This window comes from Equus asinus, chromosome 15, assembly GCF_041296235.1.
Source record: "Equus asinus isolate D_3611 breed Donkey chromosome 15, EquAss-T2T_v2, whole genome shotgun sequence".
Lineage (NCBI taxonomy): Eukaryota > Metazoa > Chordata > Mammalia > Perissodactyla > Equidae > Equus > Equus asinus.
Genome location: NC_091804.1, coordinates 23,544,330 through 23,568,177, shown reverse-complemented (window position 1 = coordinate 23,568,177; position 23,848 = coordinate 23,544,330). Strand labels below are relative to the sequence as shown.

Sequence of the window (23,848 nt, the reverse complement as noted above, 5' to 3'; positions counted from 1 at the left end):
AATAGGACAACGGCATATTTATTTACAACTGGACCAAAAAAAGGCATACAGGCATTTTTTAATTAAAAATAATAATGATGATGATTAAAAAAGTCAGAAAAATCGATGATGTTTGAACCTTTTATGAGGAGTCCATTTCCCTACTCCCCCCAAAAAAGAGAATCTCTTAGGGAAAAAATCCAAGATTTGAATGAACGAAAGACTCCATCATCGTACTCTACTGCTTGGGTTCCCTTTTCTCCAACCTGATTCTTGGTGGACCCCGCCTGGTGCTGCAGAGTCACTGTGAGGCAAGGTTGAGAAGTTCACTGGTTTAACTGGCAGAGCTGGTAGGGGCTGCTGGGAGAGTCTGGGGGGTGAAGGGGGTGGGGTGTGTTCCTAGCTTAACCAGCATCCTGAGCTTTGTCTTGTGGTGGGAGTTCCAAAGGCGCTGCAGCAAGGGTGAGTGGCTGTTACTTAAACCCTGACCCCAGGGTGGGTTTGGTCTCTTGCAACTTAAGAGCAAATGTTTGTGACATGCACCAGTAGGCAAGGGGTTGGGAAGAGCGGGCGTTGATGGCAGAGCCAGGCCTGCCACATTAGCTCCCTCTTTCTAACTTGGGCTCCTTACCTACTCCTGGGAATTGGGGAAAGAATTGCGGAACTTACCTTCCATCCTCCTTCTCAGAAGCAGTTTTCTGGGTGTCCCCAAAAGGAGGTAAGAACTCAGATGGGAGGTGGAGATGGAGGGGATGGGTCTGGCTAAAAGAGCTGTGTATGGGCACTGAGGCTGGCGGATGTCAGGGAAAGAATGACTCTTGCCAGCCACCTAAAGGAGGGGATCTGAGGTCTCCAGGCCTTGCTCTGCCCTGGAAGTGGGGGAGGAGAGGGCCCGCCACGAGCAGCAACCCACCGAGGAAAGGGTTGGGGAGCAATCCTGAGGGGTGAGGACCCTCAGCGCACAGACACTTGGCTTAGCGCTGGAAATACTTGGCCCAGATCCAGGGTTTCTTGGCACGAAAACAGTTCACTGCTAGTCTCTTCTCTGGTCCAGCAAACTCCCACTGCTCTGAGCAGGCGTGATTCCTGCTGTCCTGGGGCACTTGGCCCCCAGTACTTCCAGGGGCTTTCCTTGTAGCAACCAAGACTTGGGCTCGCTCCCAGTGACAGGATGACTTGGAGGCAGCCCTGGGAGGAGGCTGGGGAGGAAAGAGGGGAGGCAAGGGGCTGGTAGAGGCTGGTTGGCACTGAGGATGCATGTCCGGGCTGGAGCTGTGCTTTGTTGTGGCATCAATGGCGAGGATGGGCGGTGAGAGGCTTGGAAACCTCACTGAAGCCCCAGAAGGCCCGGTGTTTCCTCTTCCAGTTAGTCGTGGGGTGGCCAACAGCCCTGAGGAACTGAGGTGGAGACAGTGACCAAAACCCAGTGTCTTGGTGGATTTATCCATCCTGGATCCATTTCTTAAAAAAACTAAGGAAAAAACCCCAAACCAAAATAAACCTGAATAAACAGGTCCGAGAGTTCCTGCTGGAGGGAACTTTTTTAGCACTGAAGAAAAAGCAACCCACAAAAAATCTCATCCCCCACAGAACTGGAATAAGATGATGAAGAAAAATGCAAGATGTATCTACAGGCCCTCCCACCCCTCACACAGCCCCAGGATCCAGGAACACTGTGCCAGGAGTTACATTCCAAATGAGCAGGAGTATTTTATTTTACGTGCCTGCAGTTCCCCACGCAGAGTGGCTTCCTGTCTGTGGACGGAGTGGGCCTGGCCATGGTCCACTCCCATCAGTCTATCTTTACAGCAGCGTAGATCTTGCGGACAAACATGTAGGCTGCATAGAAGCCGATGGTGCCCGTAAGGAGCCAGAAGGACAGGACCATGAGGGCCGTGTAGCCAAAGTAGAGGAGAGAGGGAATGAACTCGACGATGTCCAGCTGGGGCACGAGCAAGGGAGAGAAGAGAGGGGTAGATGCTTAGCGCCAGCCTGCCATGGCCAACTGAGTCCCCCCACCCCGCAAACTGATCTTGTGGTGAAGCTGAGCCTGGCAAGGGGAAGGGCTTGCTCCACGTGGGGCTCAGAGCCACGGTGAGTCTTCATTGGTACCAGGGCCTGCACATCATCTTGGATGCTCACAACCACCTATGGTAGGTTATTAACCCATTTTAGGGGAGTGAAACAACACCCAGCCAGGAAGTAAAAGGAGCTGGGATTTGAACCTGGGGCTAGGGGGCTGGGAGTCCAAGGCCCAACTCCACTGAGCCAGGCCACTTCTCATGGGGGTAGGGGTCTTCCTGGGGAAGGGCCTGGAGGTTCACTGGGAGACAGGTGTGACATCAGGGGCCAGAGCCAGAATGCCACAGGGAGGAACAGTCACAACTATGTCACTTCTTCACCTTCCCCAGTCCCCAGAAGAGCAAAGGGATACTCCTGGATGGCTGGAGGAGCAGTCAGGGAGTCGGGGAGAGGAGAGAGGCATCTAGAGCTCCCAGCTTAAGAACCAGAGCGCCACCACAAGCCTGCCTCAGCCTACAGTCCTCTGCCCTCAAGAACACTTCTGCCACCTTTGTTAACATCTTTCGGGGAGTTCTATCTTGGAGCATTCTGGACTCCTTTGTAGAGTCAGAGGCCTGGGCAGGGATTCTAGGATCTGTGCCATGGTGCTATTTGCCAGGGCAAGTGGAGCTAATCTGGAAGCGTGGCATCAAGACCTGCCCAGCACACCAGGGCCCGAGTTGGGGCTGTTCTAGGGCTCATGGGCTGATGCGGTCACCAAATTCCAGAAGCCCAGAAGAACAATAAAGGTTAGTGTTTGAGACTCTCTCCCTAAGGCCAAATATCCTCAAACTGGGGATGAAGGCCACATTTTCACGCTCAAACCCCCATCTTGCCTTATAAGCTTTCTCATGGCTTATAGGTGAGATGGGGTGATGGTGACGGGGGGGGGGGGTAGGGGACAGAGTAGGGGTAAATCCTCCTGTGGTAAAACCAGGAAAGGGACGAGGCAAAAAGGCAGCACTGGGAAGGCCCATAGAGTTTAGACAGGCCGAGGCTGCCACTTTACAGACAAGGCTCTGCGGCCAGAAGAGATCTTTAGGGCAGAGAAGGAAGACTGGGGCAGAGGGAGGAAGGACAGGAGGCTGTGGCGTGCCCCCGGGGGCAGTGTTGGAGGCTACGATAGCTTGGCTTTGTTTGCCCAACACTGCTTTCTGTCTTCCTTCTTCCAGGTGTCTTGGGGCACCCACTCCCTACTCCGTGGTCCTGTTGGGGCTGTCAGTCCTAGTGCAAAACCTAAGCTAGTCAATCAGAATACACCATCCTACTGGACCTGAGGAACGGTGAGCGACGGCATATAACCCTGGCCATGGAGTGTCTTCCCTGGGAGTGATAATATGACGGCAGAGGAAAGACATTCTTTTAGCTCTAGGACCTTGAAGCTGAGAAAAGGAGGACACTAGGGCTGCCACTGGCCATCTTTCTACTTTGTGGAAAGATCCTGCCTGCAGACTGAAGCCAAGAAAACACACACAGAGCTGAGGCGTGGACAGAGATGCTGACGTCATTTGAGGTGCTGGCTCTGACGGTGCCTGAAGCTACAACTCCAACTTCTTAAACTTTTTAGTTATATTAGCCAATACATTCTCCTTTTGCTTAAGCCAGTTGGAACTGGGTTCTGGTCATTTTCCACTCACAAGAATTCTGATTAGGATGGGCTGTGGAGGAGGGAAATTAGATTTTTTCTTGATGATTCCAGGAATAAGACTACAGTCTGAAGATGAGAGCTGGGGGAGGCAGATCTCAGTCTGAATCAAGGAAGACCTTGATAGTAACAGAGCCATCCAAAGAGAATGGAAGTGTCTTCTGTCACTGCGCGTGCTAAAGCAGGGGTCAGCAAAGCTTTTCTCAAAGGGCCAGCTATAAACTGTTCAGGTTTTACAGGCTAATATGGCCTCCGTTCAAAACAATTAAACTCTGCCATTGTAGTGTGAAAGCAGCCATAGAAAATATGTACATGAACAGGCATGGCTATGTTCTAACAAAACCCTATTTACAGAAACAGGCTCGCTGGCCCTGGGCTACAGTTGGCTGACCCGTGAGCTAGATGATCACTTGTCACTGTTGGAGAAAGAGGGGCACAGTTAGCACACTGGAAGCAGGGGTGGAGCACCGCACCAAATGATCCTTACAGTCCTTTCCAACCTGACATATTTGGGAAAGGGCATTCCAAGCTTCAACCAACCGACACAGGACTCCAGTTTGGAGACCCAAAGTACAGCGAGTGAGACCCAGTCTTCAGTGCTAGCCTCAGAGGTGGGAGGTCCAGAGAGAGACCCCACACTCCTCTCAATGGCCCATCCGGTTTATGTGTCATGCATGAATCTACCAAAACTGCTATGAGGACCTGGCTGTATTCTTGGTAATGCCATTCTGTGGGGACAATGAGCTCTGTGAGTGTACTTGAGTTCCTCAATTTGGATGATAAAGTCTATTGCAGCATTTTCTGCTTTTATCTTTATCAACTCTCCTCATCTACTTTCTTTATTCTTTCATTTTATTGTTTGTTTTTTCCAGCTTTTTCAGGTGAATACTGTATTATCAGTCTCTCTTACTTCCTATTAAAAGCACTGTCAGGTGACATATTTCCTTTAAGTTCTGCTTTGACTGTGTCTCTCAGGTTTTGCATACAATATTCTCAGTGTCATTTATCCTGAAGCTTTTCGCTTCCAAACATATAGAGCAGAGATTCTCTCTTTCCTAAAAAGATGCATGTTCTAGAGCAGAAACAGTTCTAGAATTGCTTTGGTCTTCCCCATTCCTGTTGGGAAAGCAAGATTCAGACACATGGGCTTCCCCCCAGCACCCTCCTCTCCACCGTCCTGCCCCAAAAGGGCTAGGGGGCCCCTGCATGCAGGGTGGTACCTTGTTAACAAAGTAAAAGATGGCATAAACCAGGACGTAGAATGCAGATCCCCCCGAGACCAGGAAGTTCCTCCACCACCAGCGGTAATCCTGAGGAGGAGACAAAGAAGAGTCATTGCCATCTCCAGGCAGAACGTCTTCCTGCCAAGCTTTGCCGTTGCCTGAGGAACTGAAGATTCTGGGTGAACACAGTAACATTTGGGGTGGTGGGAATGTTTTATATCTTGACTGTGATGGTGGTTACACAACTGTATGCATTTCTAAAAACTCAAAGAACTGTAAACTAAAAAGGGTGAACTTCACTGTTTAAAATTATACCCCAATCTAAAAACATCAACAATAAAAGAACAGTACTAACAACTACTAACGTTTCTTGAGCAAATGCATACCATGTGCCAGCCAGCATTCTAAGTGCTACAAATGAATCAGCTCAATCTCATCCTTGTAGCAGCCCTCTGAGTTAGGTCCCAGTGCTATCCCTGTCACACGAGGAAGAGAGGAAGGCAGCGAGGTAAGCAACTGCCCAAGATCCAGAGCTACTGAGGGAGGAGCCAGGGTTTCAGCCCAGGCCATTTGTCCCAGAGCACTTGTTTTGCTCACTCTCCTAAGAGTTAGTCCCCAGAGGGAGGGCAGGTCACTCAATCTGCATCAGCTGTTGGGGAAACCACTACTCGAGTAGACTTAGTATTGACAAATCTACTGTCCCTTTCATCAAATAGAGGTGACTTCTCCACACAATTATGCTGTAAGGTAGGGATCATTAACTCCAGTCTAAAGTTGAATAAATGGAGGCTAGGAGAGGCGAAGTGACATACTTGCCCAAGACCTCACGGCCAGAAGAGGGGGGACCACATCGGAAATGCAGACAGCCTCACTGACCCGTTCAATGCTCCCCCCACCCACAACTCCTGGGCCCATTTCCCTCACCTCTGCACACAGCTGGAAGTACACCATGACGATGCTGATTTGTGAACAGGATACCACCAGGATGATGAAGACGAGGAACAGGAAGCCAAAGAGGTAATAGAACTGATTTTCCCAGATGGCCTGTGGACACACCACAGCTGGCCTTCAGCTAGCCTGCCTCCACTCAGTGGCCCCTTCCCCTGCCACACCCTGCCACCAGGGCAGGAATGGAGATAGCATCATGACACCATTGGGGTCTGTGGGCCTGGCATGTGGCTCTGACTGGTCCCTTATCCCTGAAGCAGAGGGTGAGCCAGGCTGTTCTTAGGGAGGGGCTGAGGTATGGCTGACCCTCTGATGGGGGGGCCCCAGCCTGAACTCAGCAGCTTGTGGAAAATAATGAACGGCTCTGAAGAGCCCTCCTGCCAATTTTACCCTGGCACCCCTGGGACAGGAGTAACCATCACAAAAACAGTTACAATTTAACAAACAGTTTCTGAACCTCAAGCACTGCGCCTTTTATAGACATGAGTGCAATCCAGCCTCACAATAACCCTGAGAATTATGGATCATTCCCCCTGCTTTCCTGAGACTTCTGAGTAACTAGACAGGTAAAGATGTGCCCGAAATCAAAGCAAATGCCACAATGATAATGGTGGTGACTGACCGCAGTAATACCGAAGTGGCTTCTATTTACTGGACCCTTGCCACACACCAGACCCCAGACACATGGCATATCTCATGTAACCATCCAAGATGTCCTGAGGGGCGAGACTGGTATCTCATTTCAAGGTGAAGCATGGGAGCTCCAAGAGGTTACACGGCCCACCTGAAACTTCACAGGCTTAGGAGGCAGAGCACCTAAGAGGAGGGGGAGGGGTCAGACTAACGTGGGAGAAGGCTGGCTGTGTGAGGGGCGGGGGGGCAGGCGGCGGCACTCACACTGAAGATGAAGAACAGCTCGATGAACATGGCGCCGAAGGGCAGGATCCCAGCCATGAGAATGCTGCGGCAGGAGGGAGGGTAATGATGTGAGGAGACCTAGGTCATTGGAAGCCCCAGGTTCCCCCCCAAGCCAGAGCGAAAGCAAGTGCTTACACAGCTGTGCTGGCTCCTTCTTTGGGTATGCTTTTGTACCATTACGGCCTCTAGAGAGGCAGGCAGGGTGGGCACCCTTCTCCCCATTTTATAGATGGGGAAACTCAGGTAGAGAGGTGGGGTGACTTGCATGAGGTCTGAGTGGTGGTCTTAACTTGTCTTACCGCATCTTTCCACTCTTCCCCTCCCCTGTCCTGGTTCCTAGGTCAACACCTAGTCTGGCTACAACTTGGTCCTCTGCATCTTACAGCATAGCTAAGCTCTCATGAAGTCTACTGGAGTCAGCCGGAGCTGGAGAACACCAGTCACAGCACCCCCGGTGGGAGGGCATCTCTTCCACATCCTCCTAAGGAGATGGCTCAGGGCACTGTTGGCCTCGCCCACTCCAGAACTCCCCGGCCTTGCCCGTGCTGGAGACTCACCCCACAAATCGGTTCATGTACCACCGCTGTTCAGGGATCTGCCGGGGAATCTGGTTGGTGCGCACAGGGTTGTCATATGGCTGCTTGCGGAAGCCGAAGTAGTAGCCCAGGTAGACGAGGGGCAGGGAGATCCCAAACCACATGCACAGCAGGGCCACCATGGTGGGGAAGGGCACCTGTGGACACAGCGCCATGAGGCTCCTCAAGGCCTGGTGCCCAGGCTGGGGGCTGGGTAGGAAAGAGGGGGGCCTTCTGGGATCCAGGGAAGGAGGGGCACAGCAGGGCCACCACGGTGGGGAAGGTCCTGCACACACACCCTCCACAGGGCTCCTGGCCAGAACACCTTGGGGCTGACCCAGTCCTGGGGAAGAGCCGAGGGCAGATGGAGGGCCATTTGAGCTATGAAGTGAAGAAGGAACCACAGCACCCCAGGCGAGCCTGTCATCCTGGGAGGAAGAGGGAAAGAAGGCGGAGGAGGAGACTGAGAACAGGAAGGGCAGATGAAAAGGCCAGAACCAAGGAAAATGATGCATGGTATGTTAAGTGAAGAAAGAAGAGAAAAGACAAAACTGCACAGATAGTGTGTCCCCAATTTTGTTAAAATAAAACATCACCATATACTACTAAGTGAAACATGCAGGTTATAAAACCATATGTATAGGATTCCATTTTAATAACACCACCCCAATATTTATATGTATACGTGCCTAGAGAGGCCCATGCCAACAAGTGAACAGCACTCCCTCGGATGGGGTATGGAGGAGGAGAACTGACTTTTCGGTTTCTTCTTTATCCTTTTCTGTACAGCATTAGGTTTTACAAGAATCATGCAAAATGGAAGAAATGATTTAATATATGTAAAGCTTAGAATAGTACTTATTCCAAAGTAAGCACCATATAAATGTTTGCTACTATAATTTTATAACTTTTAAATTATACATCATTCCATTTTAAACCTATCTTAAAAAAGTAAAAAAGACTGTAAAAACATAGAGTAAAGATCTACATAGTATTTATGTCTGGGTGACTGGATTATGGGTTATTTCTGATTTCTTTCTTAACTTCTCTGGACTTTCCACAAGTTCTACAATGAGTGTTTACAATGAGCAGTTGGCGATGGAAGGAAAAATGTTGAAAGAGAGAAGGAACACAGGTATAAAAAAGAGGAAGTCAGAGGAAGAGCACGGCTGTCTGTCCTGACGGTGGCTTCCTGGACTGCCGCAAAGAACCCAGGCCTCCGGCCACATTTGAAGCCTCGCCCAAGGACCTTTAGTGGGCACCTGCAGGTGGAGGGGAGGCAGCTCCAGGCAGGCCCTGCCTCTGCTGTAGCGCTGCTAACTGATCAAGACCCCATCTCCCAACCCCAACTGAGGTCACAAGCCTACTCGATGAGTCCTGGGCAGCTGCTAGCAATGACTGAGGCTGGCAGGATCCCTGCTCTGAGGATAGGGCAACCCGCAGGGGCTGGTGCTGGCGGGCTGGGACACTAGCAGGGGAGCCTTGTTTGGGGATATTGACCTAACAAATCCACAGCAGGCAGCCTTCCCTTGGTGGAGACAAAGGGAAATTCCCCAGCTGGCCCCTGGACTATGGAAACCTCCCTATGGGGAAGTGAGCTTTGGCCAGCTGTCTGAAGGAGCTCATGGGAAGGCCAGGGTCAGGGCAAACGGATGGGCAGGGCTGAGGAAACCCCAGCTGGCCCTCAGCCCCCAGGGCTGGAAACAGAACTCTGGGGACTCAGAAAAGGGAAGGGAACAGCAGGAAGTGACCTGCAGGAGTGAGACTGAGCACAGCTGGCCCTCCCTTGCTGGGGAGGGGCTGGAAGCGTGGGGGAGGGCACTTACCGCTCCTGATGAGTGCTTTCCCCAGATGAAGCAATTCAATATGAAGCAGATGCCAAACACCACGCCAGGGTACAGCGTCGCCGTCTGGAAGCGAGAGACCAGGTTGGGAAGCTGTATCTAGGCAGCTCCCATCTGTCCCAGGGGGGCTCCCAGATCAGAGGTCTTCAACCCCTCCTTGTCCTTCAGGACTCAGCTCAAGGACCATCTCTTCCAGAGCTTTCCCAGCCCCCAGACTGGGCAAGCCTCCTGCTGTTCTCTGTCCTTTTATACCCCTGAACTGCCCCTTCCTTGCCCTCGGCTCAGTTTGTTAATTACATATTGTTGTTACCTGGTCAATGTCTGCCCACCCCCCCAGACTGTAAGCTCCTTGGGAGGAGTGCGCCTTCTGTTCACTGATGTACTTCAAACACTTAGAACACAGTAGCTGCTCAATAAACATTTGCTGACTAGGAATGAATGAATAAAACTTGTATAAAACATAGATGTCTGGGCCTCAACCCAAACTGCTCAGAGTGGTGGTTAAGCTTTAATTGGCTCTCAGAAGTGCCTTCTTAGCGCAGTAGGCAGCACGTCAGTCTCATAATTGGCTCTCAGGGGCAGCAGGTACTGGCCTCTATATGCATCATCTCACATAGTCCTCTCTACAGGCCTAGAGGAGAAGGACTACCATTATCCCCTTTTAAAGAAGAGGACACTGAGGCCCAGCAATGTTAAACACACCCCCAACTCACAGAGTCAGTGAAGGGTGGAGCGGAGGTTAAACCCAGGCAGACTGAGTCCAGAGCTCAGGCTCCTGACTCCCTGCGGTGTATTCTATCCAATCAGAATCTTTTGGGCTGGGGCCCAGACGCGTGGAACCAAAGCCACAGACCTACAGTGGAGTCTCCTTCACCACGTGGCTGCCTGAGACCCCCTGCAATCTGGCACTCAACCTCTGCTGTCAGTTTCACCTTTGGCCCGTAGCCTCCCACATCCAATAACTGGCCACCATTCTGCACATCCCCGTCCCTGGGCCTTTACATGGGTACAGTAATCCCATCTCAGGTGTCCGCCTCCTGAGTGCTAACACTGTACCAAGGCCTTCCATGCAGGCTCTTGCTTGCTCTGGGAGGGGGCTCAGGGCTCCGGGCTCCCTGGGAGGCAGGGTTCACTCCTAGGAGTCCTCTGGTTTCTACAGTCTTTTCTGTTGCCAAGAACTATCCTCAACACCAGGAGGAGAGAGAAGGGCAGGAGCTGTCCTCAGTGAAGAGAAACAGGGGCACCAAAGTCTGAAAAACAGGCCAACGGTGATGTGGGCCCTGGCCCCTCCTGCCCTGACAGGCAGTTCCGCCTTTCTTCTGTTGGGCAGGGCCTGCGGATCAGGTTTTGACCTCAAACTTTGATACCTGGGCCTGGTGCCTAAATCCTGTTATTCTGAATCCCCTATTTCTTCTCTTGCTTGAGCCATCGGCCAACAGAGGCTAAAATCACCTAAATTCAATGCCCTCATTTTACGGACGCGGCATTCAGGCCCTCAGAGGTCCCACTGCCGTGTGGGTAAGAGCCCAATGCTCCTGGCCCTCAGGCGGGTGCTCTTCCTGCTCCATCGTGCTGCCACTCAGCCTCCGGGCTAAAATTCCCCCCGGGGCCTGCTCATGGTGCTCCTGAGGAGCCCAAGAAACAGCTTCTCAGCTCCCTGCCAACAGAGGGAGGAGGTATGAAGAGACTTACACAGAAGGCTCCTTTCTTCCACCGATGGCCTTTCAGAGTGCGGTATAGACGGCCGGCAGAAAATCCACCAAACACCCTGTGGGGAAACGGCAGGGATCCACAGTAAGGAGACCTGTTAGGTGGAGTGTGGGCAGCTTGTGCCAACCCCCGGGAGCCCACTCAGACACACCTACCCCATGAACATGAAGAGGAAGCAGGCCGTGGTCATGAGGGCTCCCCGGCTGGAGGGTGACAGCATCCCAAGCATGGCCACGACTGTGGAGGGAGGGAGAGAGGGAAGGAAAGAAAGAGTCAGGGGGGCTGATGGCCAGGCTGCCAGCCCATGTCAGCTGACAGGGCCCAAGGCAGAAGAGGCTCCCTTCTCCCTTGGCCCTCTAAACAGCATGCTCCCTCCCTCTCTACAGGACACCAGGTCTTAGCTGGGGTTCCGAGGGGTGTAGCAGCCACTGGGCCTTGGCTGGCTGCATCCTAACTGCAGCTTCCAGCCCACAGAGTGCTTGCAACCAGCCAGGCACCAAGCTGAGAGCATTATGAATGCCAGCTCACTGAATCTGCCTTATCAACCCTGTGAGGAGGAGGTTAGTTTTCCCGTTTCTCAGATGAGGAAACTGAGACTCACAGAGCTTAAGTGACTTGTCCAAGGTCACAAAGCTTGGAGGCATGAAGCAAAGATACAAATTTAGGCAGATGAGTTTCTAGGAGATTAGGTCCTCAAAGTTCACATCATAAGAAAAAAAAATTGTAACTAAACTTACTGTGGTACGCATTTTGCAATATATACATATACCAAATCATCAAATTGTATACAAACTAAGACAAAGTGTTAAATGTCAGTAAAAAAAAAATGGTTAAAATGGTAAAAAAAATTTTATTTTGGCAGATTGACTTCAGAACTGTCTGTAACTACTACATATGAGATTTTGGGGGTTGTTTTCTTAGAAAAAGACCCGATTCCACTCTTAACCCTGGTACTGACTTCGGTGGATCATTTAAGGCCTAACTGTGAAAGGAGGCCGATCTCAGAGCACTGATGAGCGGCTTCACTGTGGACGTGGTGGGTGACCAACAGTGCTGGCAAGTTCCAAGGAGGACCGAATCACTAGGGCCTGGGGCTGAGAGGACTCAGCCCTCCCGCTGGGATGGACAGCTGTTTCGCCCAGAGATGCTGACACGCTCCCCCTTCTCTGGGGGAGGGAAGCCCACCCTTTTCTCAGATTCAGGCCTGTGCTGCTCTGGCGACAGGCCCCCACACCCAGCCCCACGAGGCCCACTCACAGATGACGATGAGGATCATACAGAAGAGCTGAATGCCTGAGCCCAGCAGGGAGCTGAGGATCATGGGGTACTGGGGGGGTCTGAAGACATCACCGTGCACAAGCTTCCACCCAGACTCTTCCATGGTGTCTTCCTGCAGCAAAGAGCCAGAGAGTGAGGCTGCTTCTTAGGCTCTGGAGGAGGCAGCTTCTGCAAGGACCACCCCCAAGGACCCATGCCCCCTAATTAGGGCTGAGGGTTCCTCAGGTATCACCCAGCCCACTCTGACATGGGAGTGTAAGTGACAGGAGAAAGTGCTTCCCAGAGAACTGTCACACGGGGAAAGGAGGAGGGTACAAACATGAGACTTAAAAGGGAAATCTCCTCCCTGAATTCCACAGACATCATGCCTAGAATAACATAACCATCAACACATTGAAAAGTTACCTTGACAGTTGTTGGGTGGTCAGATTTAGAAGTTTTTTTTTTTTTTTTTTTTACTGATTATGAAAGTAGTATGTGCTCTTGTGTCACAAAAAGAAAGCCAAAAAACTTTCTGGTACATGGCATGATATTCAAATGAACAAAAAGTTATAAATGTTTATCATGGAAAATGTTTTAAAAATCCTAAAAGACTGAACAACAAAAGACATCAAACTCATAAACACTCAAAGATTAAAACAAAACCCAGAAAGATACAGAAAATAAAAAAGTGACTTATACTCCCCTCACTTAACAATGCCACTATTTTGATATATTTCCTTTAATCTTTTTGTATGTATATGCACATATGTACATATAATTTTTAAACAATGGAATCGGGATCAGACTGTATTTACTGCGTACTTCCTTATTTTCAGTTGATGTTTGATTGTGAGCATTTCCTCATGCCAATAAATACTCTTTGCAATTACTATTTTAATGTCTGTCCAATTTTTTATTGTACAGCTATACCATAAAATAACTAATCCATTATTATCAGATATCACATTATCTTCAGTTTATCTAAATAATAAATAAAACTGCAATAAATGTTTCTAGACCAAGTCTTTTGTTTTTGATGCTTCCTCAGGAAAATTCTAGAAGAATTACCTGGTCAAAGCAAGTTAACTATTTTACAGTTCATGATATATACAGCCAATTAATCACTTTTCAGAAAACTATCAATTTTCGCTTGCATGCATGGCATGGAAAGGCACTTATCTCACATTAACCTCGCCAATAATTAGTACTATATGAAAAAATAAAAATCTGTGCTAATTTGAAGGTCCAAAATTGTCTTCTCATGATTGTTTGAATCTGCATTTGGGGGGTTATCCTTGAGGTAAAAACAGTCTTTCACATGTTTACTAGCCATATATAGTTCTCTGTCTATACATTTTTTGTTCATTATCACATTAGAGATTTTAGTTTGTTTTTTTAAAGAGATTTTATACCAATTCTTATGACTGTATCATATTTTTTCAAGTTTGTTGCAAATATTGTTTTGTCATTTCACTTTCCTGTTTTGTTTATGTATTTGGACAGGCAGAACAGTTTCTAAATTTTTAATGTCAAATTCATCAAATTTTCTGTGATTTTTCCCATCACTTTTATGCTTAGAAAATAGAAAGCCTGTCCCCATCATTTTGGGTCGGTAAATATTCTTTTCCATTTCAGTATTGAGGTTTACTCTATGAAAGATCACCCCCTGGGCCCCCCCACACACCCGGGTCTGGCAGGCCTGGAGCCTGCTGCTAGACTGCTCTCGCTCTCCAAGTCCATCCCTCCCCAGCCAAGACCTCGTACAATGTCATCCTCCTTGTTATAGTTGGCAATGTCCTTCCGGAGAGTCCGAATGATAATCATACTCAGGATGCCTGAAACAGACAGGGGTGCAGAGGAGGAAGAGTCATCAGCACTGCCAACCAAGTCTTCCGTGTTGCATGCCTGCCTGGGCTTGGGGTTTCACTGTGTGATGGCTGGCATGCATGGCTTTCTCCAGTGGGAAGTGGCTATGCAGCCACGTCAGGTCCTCTCAAGGGCATAGCTCTACCATATCTACTCAGGGAGGGGCGCATGGAGGGTCACTCCCCTGGTTGGGGGAGAGCTGCTGGGATGGGTGCTTTTTATTCCAGGGAGAACAGCATCCCAGCTGCTCCATGGCCTGGTCCTACCAGCATCTCGAGCCTCACCTCCTCCCAGGCTCACCTCTCACTCCAGCTCTGGTTATTTCCTGCTTTTGTTATCAGTTCACAGTCTCATCTCTCTCTCGTCTCCAGGCCTATACCCAGACTATTCCCTTTGCTGGAATGCCCCAATCTGCCCTGACTCCTACACACGTTTCAAGACTCACCCCAGGCATCTTCGCCTCTCAACATCCCAAAGAGTTCAGAGGACCCCCACTTGTATTTCCACAGCACCCTTTCCCTCTCCAGGCAGCAAAGTGTAGAGCTTAAGACAATGAGTTGTATGACTTGAGCTAACTTAACATTTTCAGGCTTGGCTCATGGGACTTCAAGGATCAAGATGTTTATAAAGTGCTTACTAGCACAGCAGCTGGCCCCTTGGTAAATGTTTAATAAACAGTAGCTAGCATTATCTTTATTTCTCACATGGTATTGAAGCGATCGCTGTCATGCCACCTCTGCCCACTACCCTCCCACCTGCTCACCACCCTGTCCCCATCCGGCTTCCTCACCAAGCGTGTCCTGCTGCAGGGCCATGGCCCTTGCTGGGTCAGTCTTCCCTTGGGTCTCTCTCCTCATTTAGAGAGGTCTTTTCTAAAGCAGGCCTCACTCTTCCCTCAACAGCTGTGTATTTGGTCACCCCGTGTATGTGCTTCATAGCGCTTATCACTACCTGGAACTCAACTACTTCTCTGCTTTTCTGTTTCTCTCCCACCACCAGAATAGACTCTGTGAGGGCAGAGACTGGGTTGGATTTATGCAACACTGTATCCCCAGCATCTGGCATAGTGCCAGCACAGAATGAACAAGAACAAAATCTGGTTGAATGAATGTGTGCATGAAGAGATGTATCCATCTGCCCTTAGGGAGCTGTCCAGAGCAGAGGCTGAGTCTTGTTCACCTTTGTATACCTGATACCTAGCACTGAGCCCTGATGTCTGTTTTTGACCCACGCTTGGCCCCAAGAACACCCTAGAAGTCCCCCTCAGGTGACGTGATGCCTCAGCCTCTCATCCCTCACTGCCTTGTCCTCTCCACCCTCCAACCCACAGATCTCTCACCTGACAGGAAGAAGACAACGACGACAGAGTTAATGATAGAAAACCAGTGGATCTGCACATCACTCATGGTCAGGTAAGTGTCCCAGCGAGAGGCCCATTTGATGTCACTTTCCTGGCGGAGGGGCAGGAAGTACTTAGAGTCAGGCCTCCTGCTAGACAACTCCTGCCCAGACCAGACCCCTCCTCCCCTGCTGTGGGCCCCCGGCCCTTCTCACCTCCCAGTGTACAGAGTAGGTGAAGTACAGCTGATTCTCCTTGGTGGGGTCAATTTCCTGGGGCGAGGAGTTGGTACCCTCAGGTAGGGTGCATGAACTCTTCTCATCGGCTTTGAGGTCTGTGAGAGACAGAGACTCAGTCTGTTCCTGTGGGAGCCAGTGCTATTACCCAAGGGCTGTTCTTGGGGGTGCCTTCAGAGACTGCCTGAGGGGGCAGCAAGCTGCTTGGACCCAGAGTCTGAGTGGAGGCTGGGACAACAGCTGACAACAATAGTTTTAAAATTATGCTGCCCAGAGCCCTAACCGCCCAAAGGGTCTTAGGGGTTGCAGAGAGGCAGATGTGGAGTGGGGGGCTGTCTGAATCCTTCACTTAGTCAATCAATCTTCCTTCACTCAATCCAAACATTCATGTACTGATTCAATCAGTCTCATCTAACACGAAAAACAACACTGACTCATTCTATGATATGTTTACTCATTCACCGAGTCCCCACAGTCCTGGCACTTTACTAATTCAATCATTCACTTACTCATTTGTTCATCCTGTTATCTGTCTGTTCATTCAACCAACAAGTATCTTATAAACACCTGCTATGTGCCAGGTACTGAGCCAGAGAGAAAATGGTGAGAAAAGGAGACAGAGTCTCTAACTTCAAAGAGCCAGTGCAGGAGCAGATGATGTCAAAATAGTCACACATAATAAACCTACAGCTGTGCTCATGACACTCACAGGAGAGGCAGTATGCTGCTCTGAAAGTACAGGATCTATGAGACTTCTGCGGGTGATTTTGTTTGAAAACTATGTTCCACAGCTTAAAAAAAAACCCCAGAAACCCACCACCACTGTGGACAAAAGGCCAGGTTTGTTAAGTGGAAGCACATCCTGTGGTGAGCAGGGGCTGAGAGGTGAGGGAAAGCTGGACCAGGTCCTAGCAGGCCCCAAGGACTGGTGCTGGGCTCTCAAATTCCCACACCACTGCCGGACCCTGGGCCAATCTTAGTCTATGTCAATCCTTCACACAGAGAAAGAGACACATGAAGCTGGCTACCCGACAGCTCTTCTCTGTACCCCTGCCCCTTGTTCTCAACCCAGGGTGAGCTGGCAGGTTCTTATGAGAGGCTTAACCAAGCCCCAAGTTGCTGTTTGGTCTTGGCCAAGTCACCAACCGCTCTGAGCCTCTGGTGCCTCATCTATAATTACCACATACCTCTGGGGGTTGCCAGGAGGTGGTAAACTGGTAAGGTGCCAGGCCAGGACACAAGGGATGTCAGCACTCCCCTCACCTCCCACCTTCTTTGATGGGAATGCAGTGACCCCGCCTTAGCTGGGCCTATACGCCACACCAGGGCCTATCAGCTATTTCAGGAACCAAGTGAGAGAAGACCCTGGGCGTGGTAGCCCAGGCCCATCCAGCCCTGCCCCTCTGGTCATACCTCCCCACTCACCCTCCAGCCTGATGCTCTGGGGAATCACCTCGAAGCGGACGACGCGGTATGTGTGCTCCTGGTCCTCTTCCAGGTCCTCTCGGTGGTAGTAAAGGATGAACGAGAGGTGGTTGTGCAGGTAGATCTAAAACAGAGCAAAAGAGAGAACAAAACAGCTAGTAGCCAAGAAACAACCAGAAAATCACTCAGGGAGACCACCCCAGGTATTGGGTCCCTCTCCTCACCCAGCAGGCCCAGCTGTACCAACCTTCCAAAAACACTGCTCTTGGAGCACTTGCCCGCTCAGAAACCCTGCAGGGCCCCCTGGGCCTTACTAGATAAAAGCCCAGATCCCTTAGCCTGGTATTCAAGGCCTCTATCCTCCGGCTGTCATCATCGTCTCAGACATATTAGTCTACCTGGTCTCCCCAAGCCCCTCCCTGCCCCATGAACAGTCCCCACACCGCAACTCTGTTTACAGCACTCATTCCAACTAGAATGCCACCTCCGACTCCACTCAGCTCAGGCCTACCTATGCTCAAGGCCCCCTCCTCCACGACAACCCGAATGCACGAGCTCCCCTGGATGCCTCTGGCAGTGACAGCACAGCACTGCCACGGGCAGTGAAAGGCACTGGGACTGCAGATCCAGGGTCTCACACTGTCAGTTTTCTTTCCAATTAGGATAGAAGCCCTTTGAGGACAAAGCTCAAAGGCTCTTTTGAGGGCTATGCCTTAAAAGAAATGTTTTTGTCCTTTATTCCCTAAGTAACACACATTCAGTTTAGAAAATTAGAAAGCTAAGTACTGTTACAATCATCGCCGCGTTAGGCTATTTCTCAGAGGCTGTGCTAGGAAGTGCTTGCACAGATTATCTGATTTTCTCTGCCTAACAACCCCAAAGGGTGGGTATGGCTATTTCACACATTCTACAGATAAGGAAACAAAGGCTTAGAGAGGTGAAATAGGTAGGCTCAAGGTCTCTCAACAACTAGTAAGTGGTGGAGACAGGACTTGCAACCCAGGGAGGCTGCAGGCTCTTGACCACTGCCCTCTCCTACATACTGATGAAATTCCAGATTCTTTGTTTTTTTGGGTTTTTTTTGTGGAAGATTAGCCCTGAGCTAACATCTGCCGCCAATCCTCCTCTTTTTGCTGAGGAAGGCTGGCCCTGAGCTAACATCCGTGCCCATCTTCCTCTACTTTATATGTGGGACACCTACCACAGCATGGCTTGACAAGTGCTGCCATGTCTGGCCCTAGGATCCGAACCGGGGAACCCCGGGCCGCCGAAGCGGAACGTGTGAACTTAACCACTGCGCTACTGGGCCAGCCTCTGTTTTTTGGTTTTAATCTTATCAGTGTGGACTCTGAGTTTTCAGGGACTGTGCCCTCCACCTCCTGTGTAATATCTACCAGAGCACGCAGACTTCTGACAGACCATGCCCAGCGGCACTGGGAGGAACCCGCCTCGGCCACCCTCAGCTTTTCTGTTACAATCCTAGAGCTAAATACTTCTCCCTCCTCTGTGGCCCCAAGTGCTAGTGACTTTGGGGTGTGGCTCCTCAGCCCTTGGAGCACACTGTGACACTCTACCTTGTTGACGTCTGTGAAGCCGAGCCGGTAGCCGTGTTCAAACTGCACATCTTTTTCTTTCTTCTTGTCATCGCCGTCGCGGTTGGAGTAGAGCTCCAGCCGGGTGGCCACAGGCAGGTTGTCAGCAATGCTGGAAACCCAAGGCCCCGCTCAGTCCCTCTGGACTGCCTCTCCCATAGTGCCCTCCCCTACAGGAACTTGAGGCCGGCAGGCAGCAGAGGTCAACTTACAGGTGGACATAGTAGTCCTCTGAGATCCGCTCAGCCACAAGCCGGCTCTCTTCCACGCTCAGGGTCATTGGCTTGTTAGACTTGCCGCACAGAACCTCACACTTCTTTTCGCTGTTCATGAGAACCTGGAAAGGGGTGTTGACAATCCGGTCCCCTCTCAGCACCTCTCCTGCCATAAGAGAGACAGATGGAGCTCAGAGCTTCAGCTCTGAGGTTGCTGAGGTCAGCAGAGCCAGGGAGACACACGGCTGACTGGCAGGGCCTTCAGCAGCTCCGCAGCCTGGCACTCAATGCTCTACCCCATCTGCTCATGCCCAGCTTGCCCGTCTGACTCCCACATGTCCCCTCTCCTCCCGCTTTGTGCTCTAGCACTACCAGACTCTTCAGAGCAAACATGCAATGGCACTCCATGCCTCTGGGCCTCATGTTGTTTCCTCTGCCTGGAGTGCCATTCCCTGCCCCATGTTCCTGGGAACCCCTTCTCACCCTTCAAACTCAGCTTCTATTTCACTCTCTGGGAACTCCTTCCTGACACCCTCGGGACTGAGCTCGTCACTCCCTCCTCTGATTTCCTTTTGTACAGAGGCAGCATCATACAGTGGTGAAGAGACAGGGCCACCTACTACTAAACTTGGGCTCTGCCACTCACTAGCTTAGCAGTCTTGCTAAGTCACTTAACCTCAATGAGCCTCAATTTCCTCATCTGTAAAGTGGGGATAATCGTAGTCCCATCTCACAGGGTTACAGTGAGAAATAAAATACCAGGCACAGAGTAGACAGGCAACAAATTGTATTTTTATCATTAGCATCACTTCAGCACCTTTCCATATGTCAATGATATGACTTTGCACAATGTGACCATTTATTACGTTTCTGCCTCCCCGACCAGACTGTGAGCTCGTTATGGGCAGACAATGTTCCCTATTTATCTGTCTTCAGATCCTGGTTCAGGCAGGGAGGGAGTGGGGTAAAACCCAACACCTGAGATTTTTAGTCAAAACATGTTTTTACTTAAAGAACTGGCACACCCCTTGCATGCCTATCGCCTCAGAGTAATCTTCAGTCAGACGTCACGCTAGCAGGCACTAAACAGTTAGGGACTGCCGACTAAAACCAACAGTGCTTTCATTCTGAGCTGTTCTAACAATTCTACCGGGATGATGTGAAACTGGGGCAAGCTGAAGGAAACGGACCAAAGTCAACAGGCAAGACTAACGCCTGCACATGCACTTGGTCTCACACCTGCCTGCCTGCCAGGGTGGACCCGCTTGATGTGACACTCTCTGCCTGGCTGGTTGTTCGTTGGTTCATTCATTCATTCCTGAACATGTACTGGGTATTGGTTATATGCTGGGCCGTGAAGACAGAATGTTGAACAGACATACTCATGGAGCTTATGGTCTAGTGGGAAGACGGACTTAGATCAAATAATCAGGATAATGAGAATGCACCATATAATGAGAGGAACCTGCTCTAGACATGGGGGAGTAGGTCTAGGAAAGTTTCTCTGAGGAAATGATTTTCAAAGTGAGCTGTAAAGGAAGAGAGGTATTAAGTAGGTAGAGAGAGAGGAAGGATATTCTAGACAGAAGGAACAGTATACGCAAAGGCCCCATGAAGTGGGAAAAGCAAGGCAAACTTGAGAGATCTGTGTGGTTGCAATGCGGAGAGCAGCGGGGAGAGTGACTGGAGGTGAGCTGGAGAGACGGGCTGGAGCTGCACCTCAGGGGGCCTGTGGGCCACACTGGAAGTTTGATCTTTATCCAGACAGCAACAAGAGCAACGAAGGGTTTCTAACAGGGATGGAGGAAGACAGCATCTGATTCTGATTACAGAAAGATCACTCCGGCTGTTTTGCAAAGACAGAAGATGCAAGGACTGGTTGCGGGTGATGGCAGTCAGTCACGTAAGTGACCGATGACGGAGGCTGGATTAGAGGGTGTGGTGGGGGGAACAAGTACACAGATTCAGGAACGACTGAGGACTGGCATCTAGGGGACCTGGTGCTGACTGACATGAGCGACGAGTGAGGAGTAGTGCATATATCAGGAAAACTGAGGTTTCTACACCCAGGTTCCAGGTGAAAACAGGAAGAAAAGCAAATTTAGACTGAAGACAGTTTTTCAGTTTGGATATGTCAAGCAGGCAGTTAGAGATCCAAGTTTCAGGCTGAGAGGAGAGGTCAGGGTTGTAGGAGGAAGCCGAGTTGTTGGTACACAGATGGTTAAGTGGCAGGGCCACAAGCTACACCAGTGTAGGGAGTACCAGTCAACTGTGTAAGGTAGCAATCCTGCCAAGTGTGGATGAGGCCACCTGGGAGGGGAGGGGGAACAGGGGCTTGGATGAAGGCCTCAACCCTCTTCCCCCTGTTTTAGAAGCCTAGTAATGCAGGTGAGTCTGCAAAATCCAGGGATGGACTGGCTGGTGGAGAGCAAGGACACCAAGGGGATACCTGCATGGTCCACTGGTGAAATGATTCGGGTCATCCTCTGCCATTTCACAGACAACTCTGAGAGCCAGACAGGGATAGTGACTTGCCCATGATCATACGAGAGGACTGTGGCAGTGCTAAACTCTGGGCTCTTCCCTCTACACCATGCCCTACTGCCCACTTCCTTTCAGATCACTGAGGAGCTCACCTGAGGAAAGGAAGAACTTACAGAGAAGAACAGGGCTGCAGACCAAGTAAGGCAAACATCACCTCTTGATATTTAGAAATTAAATTTAAACCAAGAAAGAGGACATACTGGTCTGGAACGGCTCATTTCTAATATGGAAGTATTCCTCTTAACTTTTTTTTTTTCCTGAGGAATATTAGCCCTGAGCTAACATCTGCCACCAATCCTCCTCTTTTTGCTGAGGAAGACTGGCCCTGAGCTAACATCGGTGCCCATCTTCCTCTACTTTGCATGTGGGATGCCTGCCACAGTATGGCTTGCCAAGCAGTGCCATGTCCACACCCGGGATCCGAACTGGCAAACCCCGGGCCGCTGAGAAGCGGAATGTGTGAACTTAACCACTGCGCCACCGGGCTGGCCACTCCTCTTAACTTCTTAAAGCAGGGAGCAGACAGGCAGCCAGACTAAATGAGCAACAAACTCTGAATGTGGACCCTCTAAGGGAGTCTGATGTGCTCCAGTACATCTGCCACAGATGCTCCAACATATACACCATGATATGAATCTCCGTATGATTTTCATGAGCACAGCCCCCAGACAGCCCGAATGAATCTTTCTAGAGAAGGCAGCCTGTACAACAGAAAGAATTCTATCTTTAGAGTTAAAAAATCTGGGTTAACATCTCAATCTCTCCACCTATTGGCCATGTGACCTTGAGCAAGTCTTTGAAACCCCTGAAGCTGCTGTTCTCTCTCTATGAATTGGGGGCAATCATACTTGGCTCTGCAGAGTTACTATAAGAATCAAATAAAGTAGAGTGCAGAGCGTGGTGCTTAAGGGTCTGGACTCTGAAGCAAGGGTGCCTGAGTGCTGCCACTTACTAGGGGAGGGGCCTGGAGCAAGTGACTTTACCTCCTTGTGCCTCACTTCCCTTATCTATGACAAGGGATAGTAAGTAACTACCTTATAGGGCTAGTGTGAGAATTAACTGAGTTAGAGCATAGAAGTGCTTAGAACAGTGCCCGGCTCATGGGGAGAGCGCTCTAAGTATTAACAGTGATGATGATGATAATGTAGAGTTCAAGGCTTGCAATCCAACAGGCATTCAATCAAGGATGTTTCTGCTCCACTCAATAAGACACTAACATTTACTGAATGCCTACTGTGTATCAAGTACGGGGTCAGAAGCCGCGGACAGAGAGGAACGTTAAGACATGATCCCTCCGCTCAAAGACTCCCTAGGCCAGGAAGGGAGGTACTACACAAAGGCAAAATGAGATACAATATGGCTAGCTAACTTCTGTACACAGACGTTTCCATTTCTATGAGGCAGGAACATTCCCCAGTTTCATGAAAGATGTGGCAGAGACTCAGAGAGGTTAAGGTCACCCAGTATCAGACTGAGGCGTGCCCAAATGCTGGGCCTTGGGCTGCCAGTGAATCCACACCAGCTCAGAGGGGAAAGGAGGAGCTGCTGCAAGGGGCCCGGTATCAGGAGGCCTGGAGGACCAAGCTGGTCAGGCTTCCCAGGCAGAGGCAAGGTGATTGGAGCACAGTGTGGTGTGGAGAGAGAAAAGGGTAGGTGGCAGGCAGGAGGAGCAGCCCAGACAGTCAGTGGAAGTCAATCCAGGCCCTGAGACGAATCTCTGTGCAACACTACAAGGCAAGACCTAGGGAGAGATGGTGCTGTCCACTTTTGGTTAAGCTGGCTCCAAGGCCTGCCTCCAGCTGGTCTGGGACACTCGATACCTGGCAGTAGATATACTTGTCTGCTAGAGGTTCTGGAAAAAATCTGAACCTTGGGTAGCCCTGACAGAAGGCAACCCTTTCAGGAGCCTGCTCAAGAACCAGTTCTCTCCCTTCTCCTTCCTAAGCTATAAGAGAAGAGGAAAGTCTTGCATCTTTCTACGTTTTTACCTCCAGGACTTAACACTGAGATAGGCAAGAATAAGTACTAATAATTGCAACCTAAATAAAGGCCTCCTAATGTCTTTTACTTTAAGCCTGAAATTCTACCAAATGGAAAATTATTGAATTGGAATAAAAAGGCTGCTATTTACAGGACACACATGCCAGACATCATGCTCAGTGCTTCACACATTATTTGAGGCGAGTCTTGCACAGCTTAGCAAGAACCATGGTAATGTCTCTGATTCCTTTAGGGCCAGAGGTAATCACTCACTCTTAATTAAAAGCAGAGCAGGGTACAGAAACCATGAGAGACAAAAAGGGATATCCAGAAATCAAGGGAGAGCCGACTGAGCAGTGGCCAAGGGCTCCACCTCTCAGGCCTGACTATGCAGATTCCAAGCCCAGCTTAGCCATTAACAGTATAACCAGAGGCAAGTCACTTAACCTGTAAAAATGGGAATAAAAACAGCAACTAGGTCCTTAGGG

The 23,848-nt window shown here is 50.1% G+C and overlaps 1 protein-coding gene across 4 annotated transcripts in view; it reads right to left on the bottom strand.

Annotated features, from left to right (window-relative positions):
- Positions 1-23,848, bottom strand: part of TM9SF4 (transmembrane 9 superfamily member 4) — a 53,004-nt gene continuing 29,156 nt past the window's right edge. For 2 of the 4 annotated variants that reach the window (XM_014845052.3, XM_070485730.1), the window contains 15 exons: positions 18,834-19,002; positions 18,604-18,733; positions 17,030-17,153; positions 15,584-15,702; positions 15,369-15,480; positions 13,928-13,998; positions 12,161-12,293; positions 11,059-11,140; positions 10,886-10,961; positions 9,176-9,259; positions 7,332-7,507; positions 6,754-6,817; positions 5,833-5,952; positions 4,906-4,995; positions 1-1,921 (listed from right to left, as the gene is read on the bottom strand). In XM_014845052.3, coding sequence (XP_014700538.1) covers positions 1,772-1,921; positions 4,906-4,995; positions 5,833-5,952; positions 6,754-6,817; positions 7,332-7,507; positions 9,176-9,259; positions 10,886-10,961; positions 11,059-11,140; positions 12,161-12,293; positions 13,928-13,998; positions 15,369-15,480; positions 15,584-15,702; positions 17,030-17,153; positions 18,604-18,733; positions 18,834-19,002 — 1,700 coding nt within the window. In that variant the 3' untranslated portion in view covers positions 1-1,771. The remainder of the gene's footprint in view (positions 1,922-4,905; positions 4,996-5,832; positions 5,953-6,753; positions 6,818-7,331; positions 7,508-9,175; positions 9,260-10,885; positions 10,962-11,058; positions 11,141-12,160; positions 12,294-13,927; positions 13,999-15,368; positions 15,481-15,583; positions 15,703-17,029; positions 17,154-18,603; positions 18,734-18,833; positions 19,003-23,848) is intronic. The other 2 variants (XM_044748046.2, XM_070485731.1) reach the window with 1 other exon arrangement.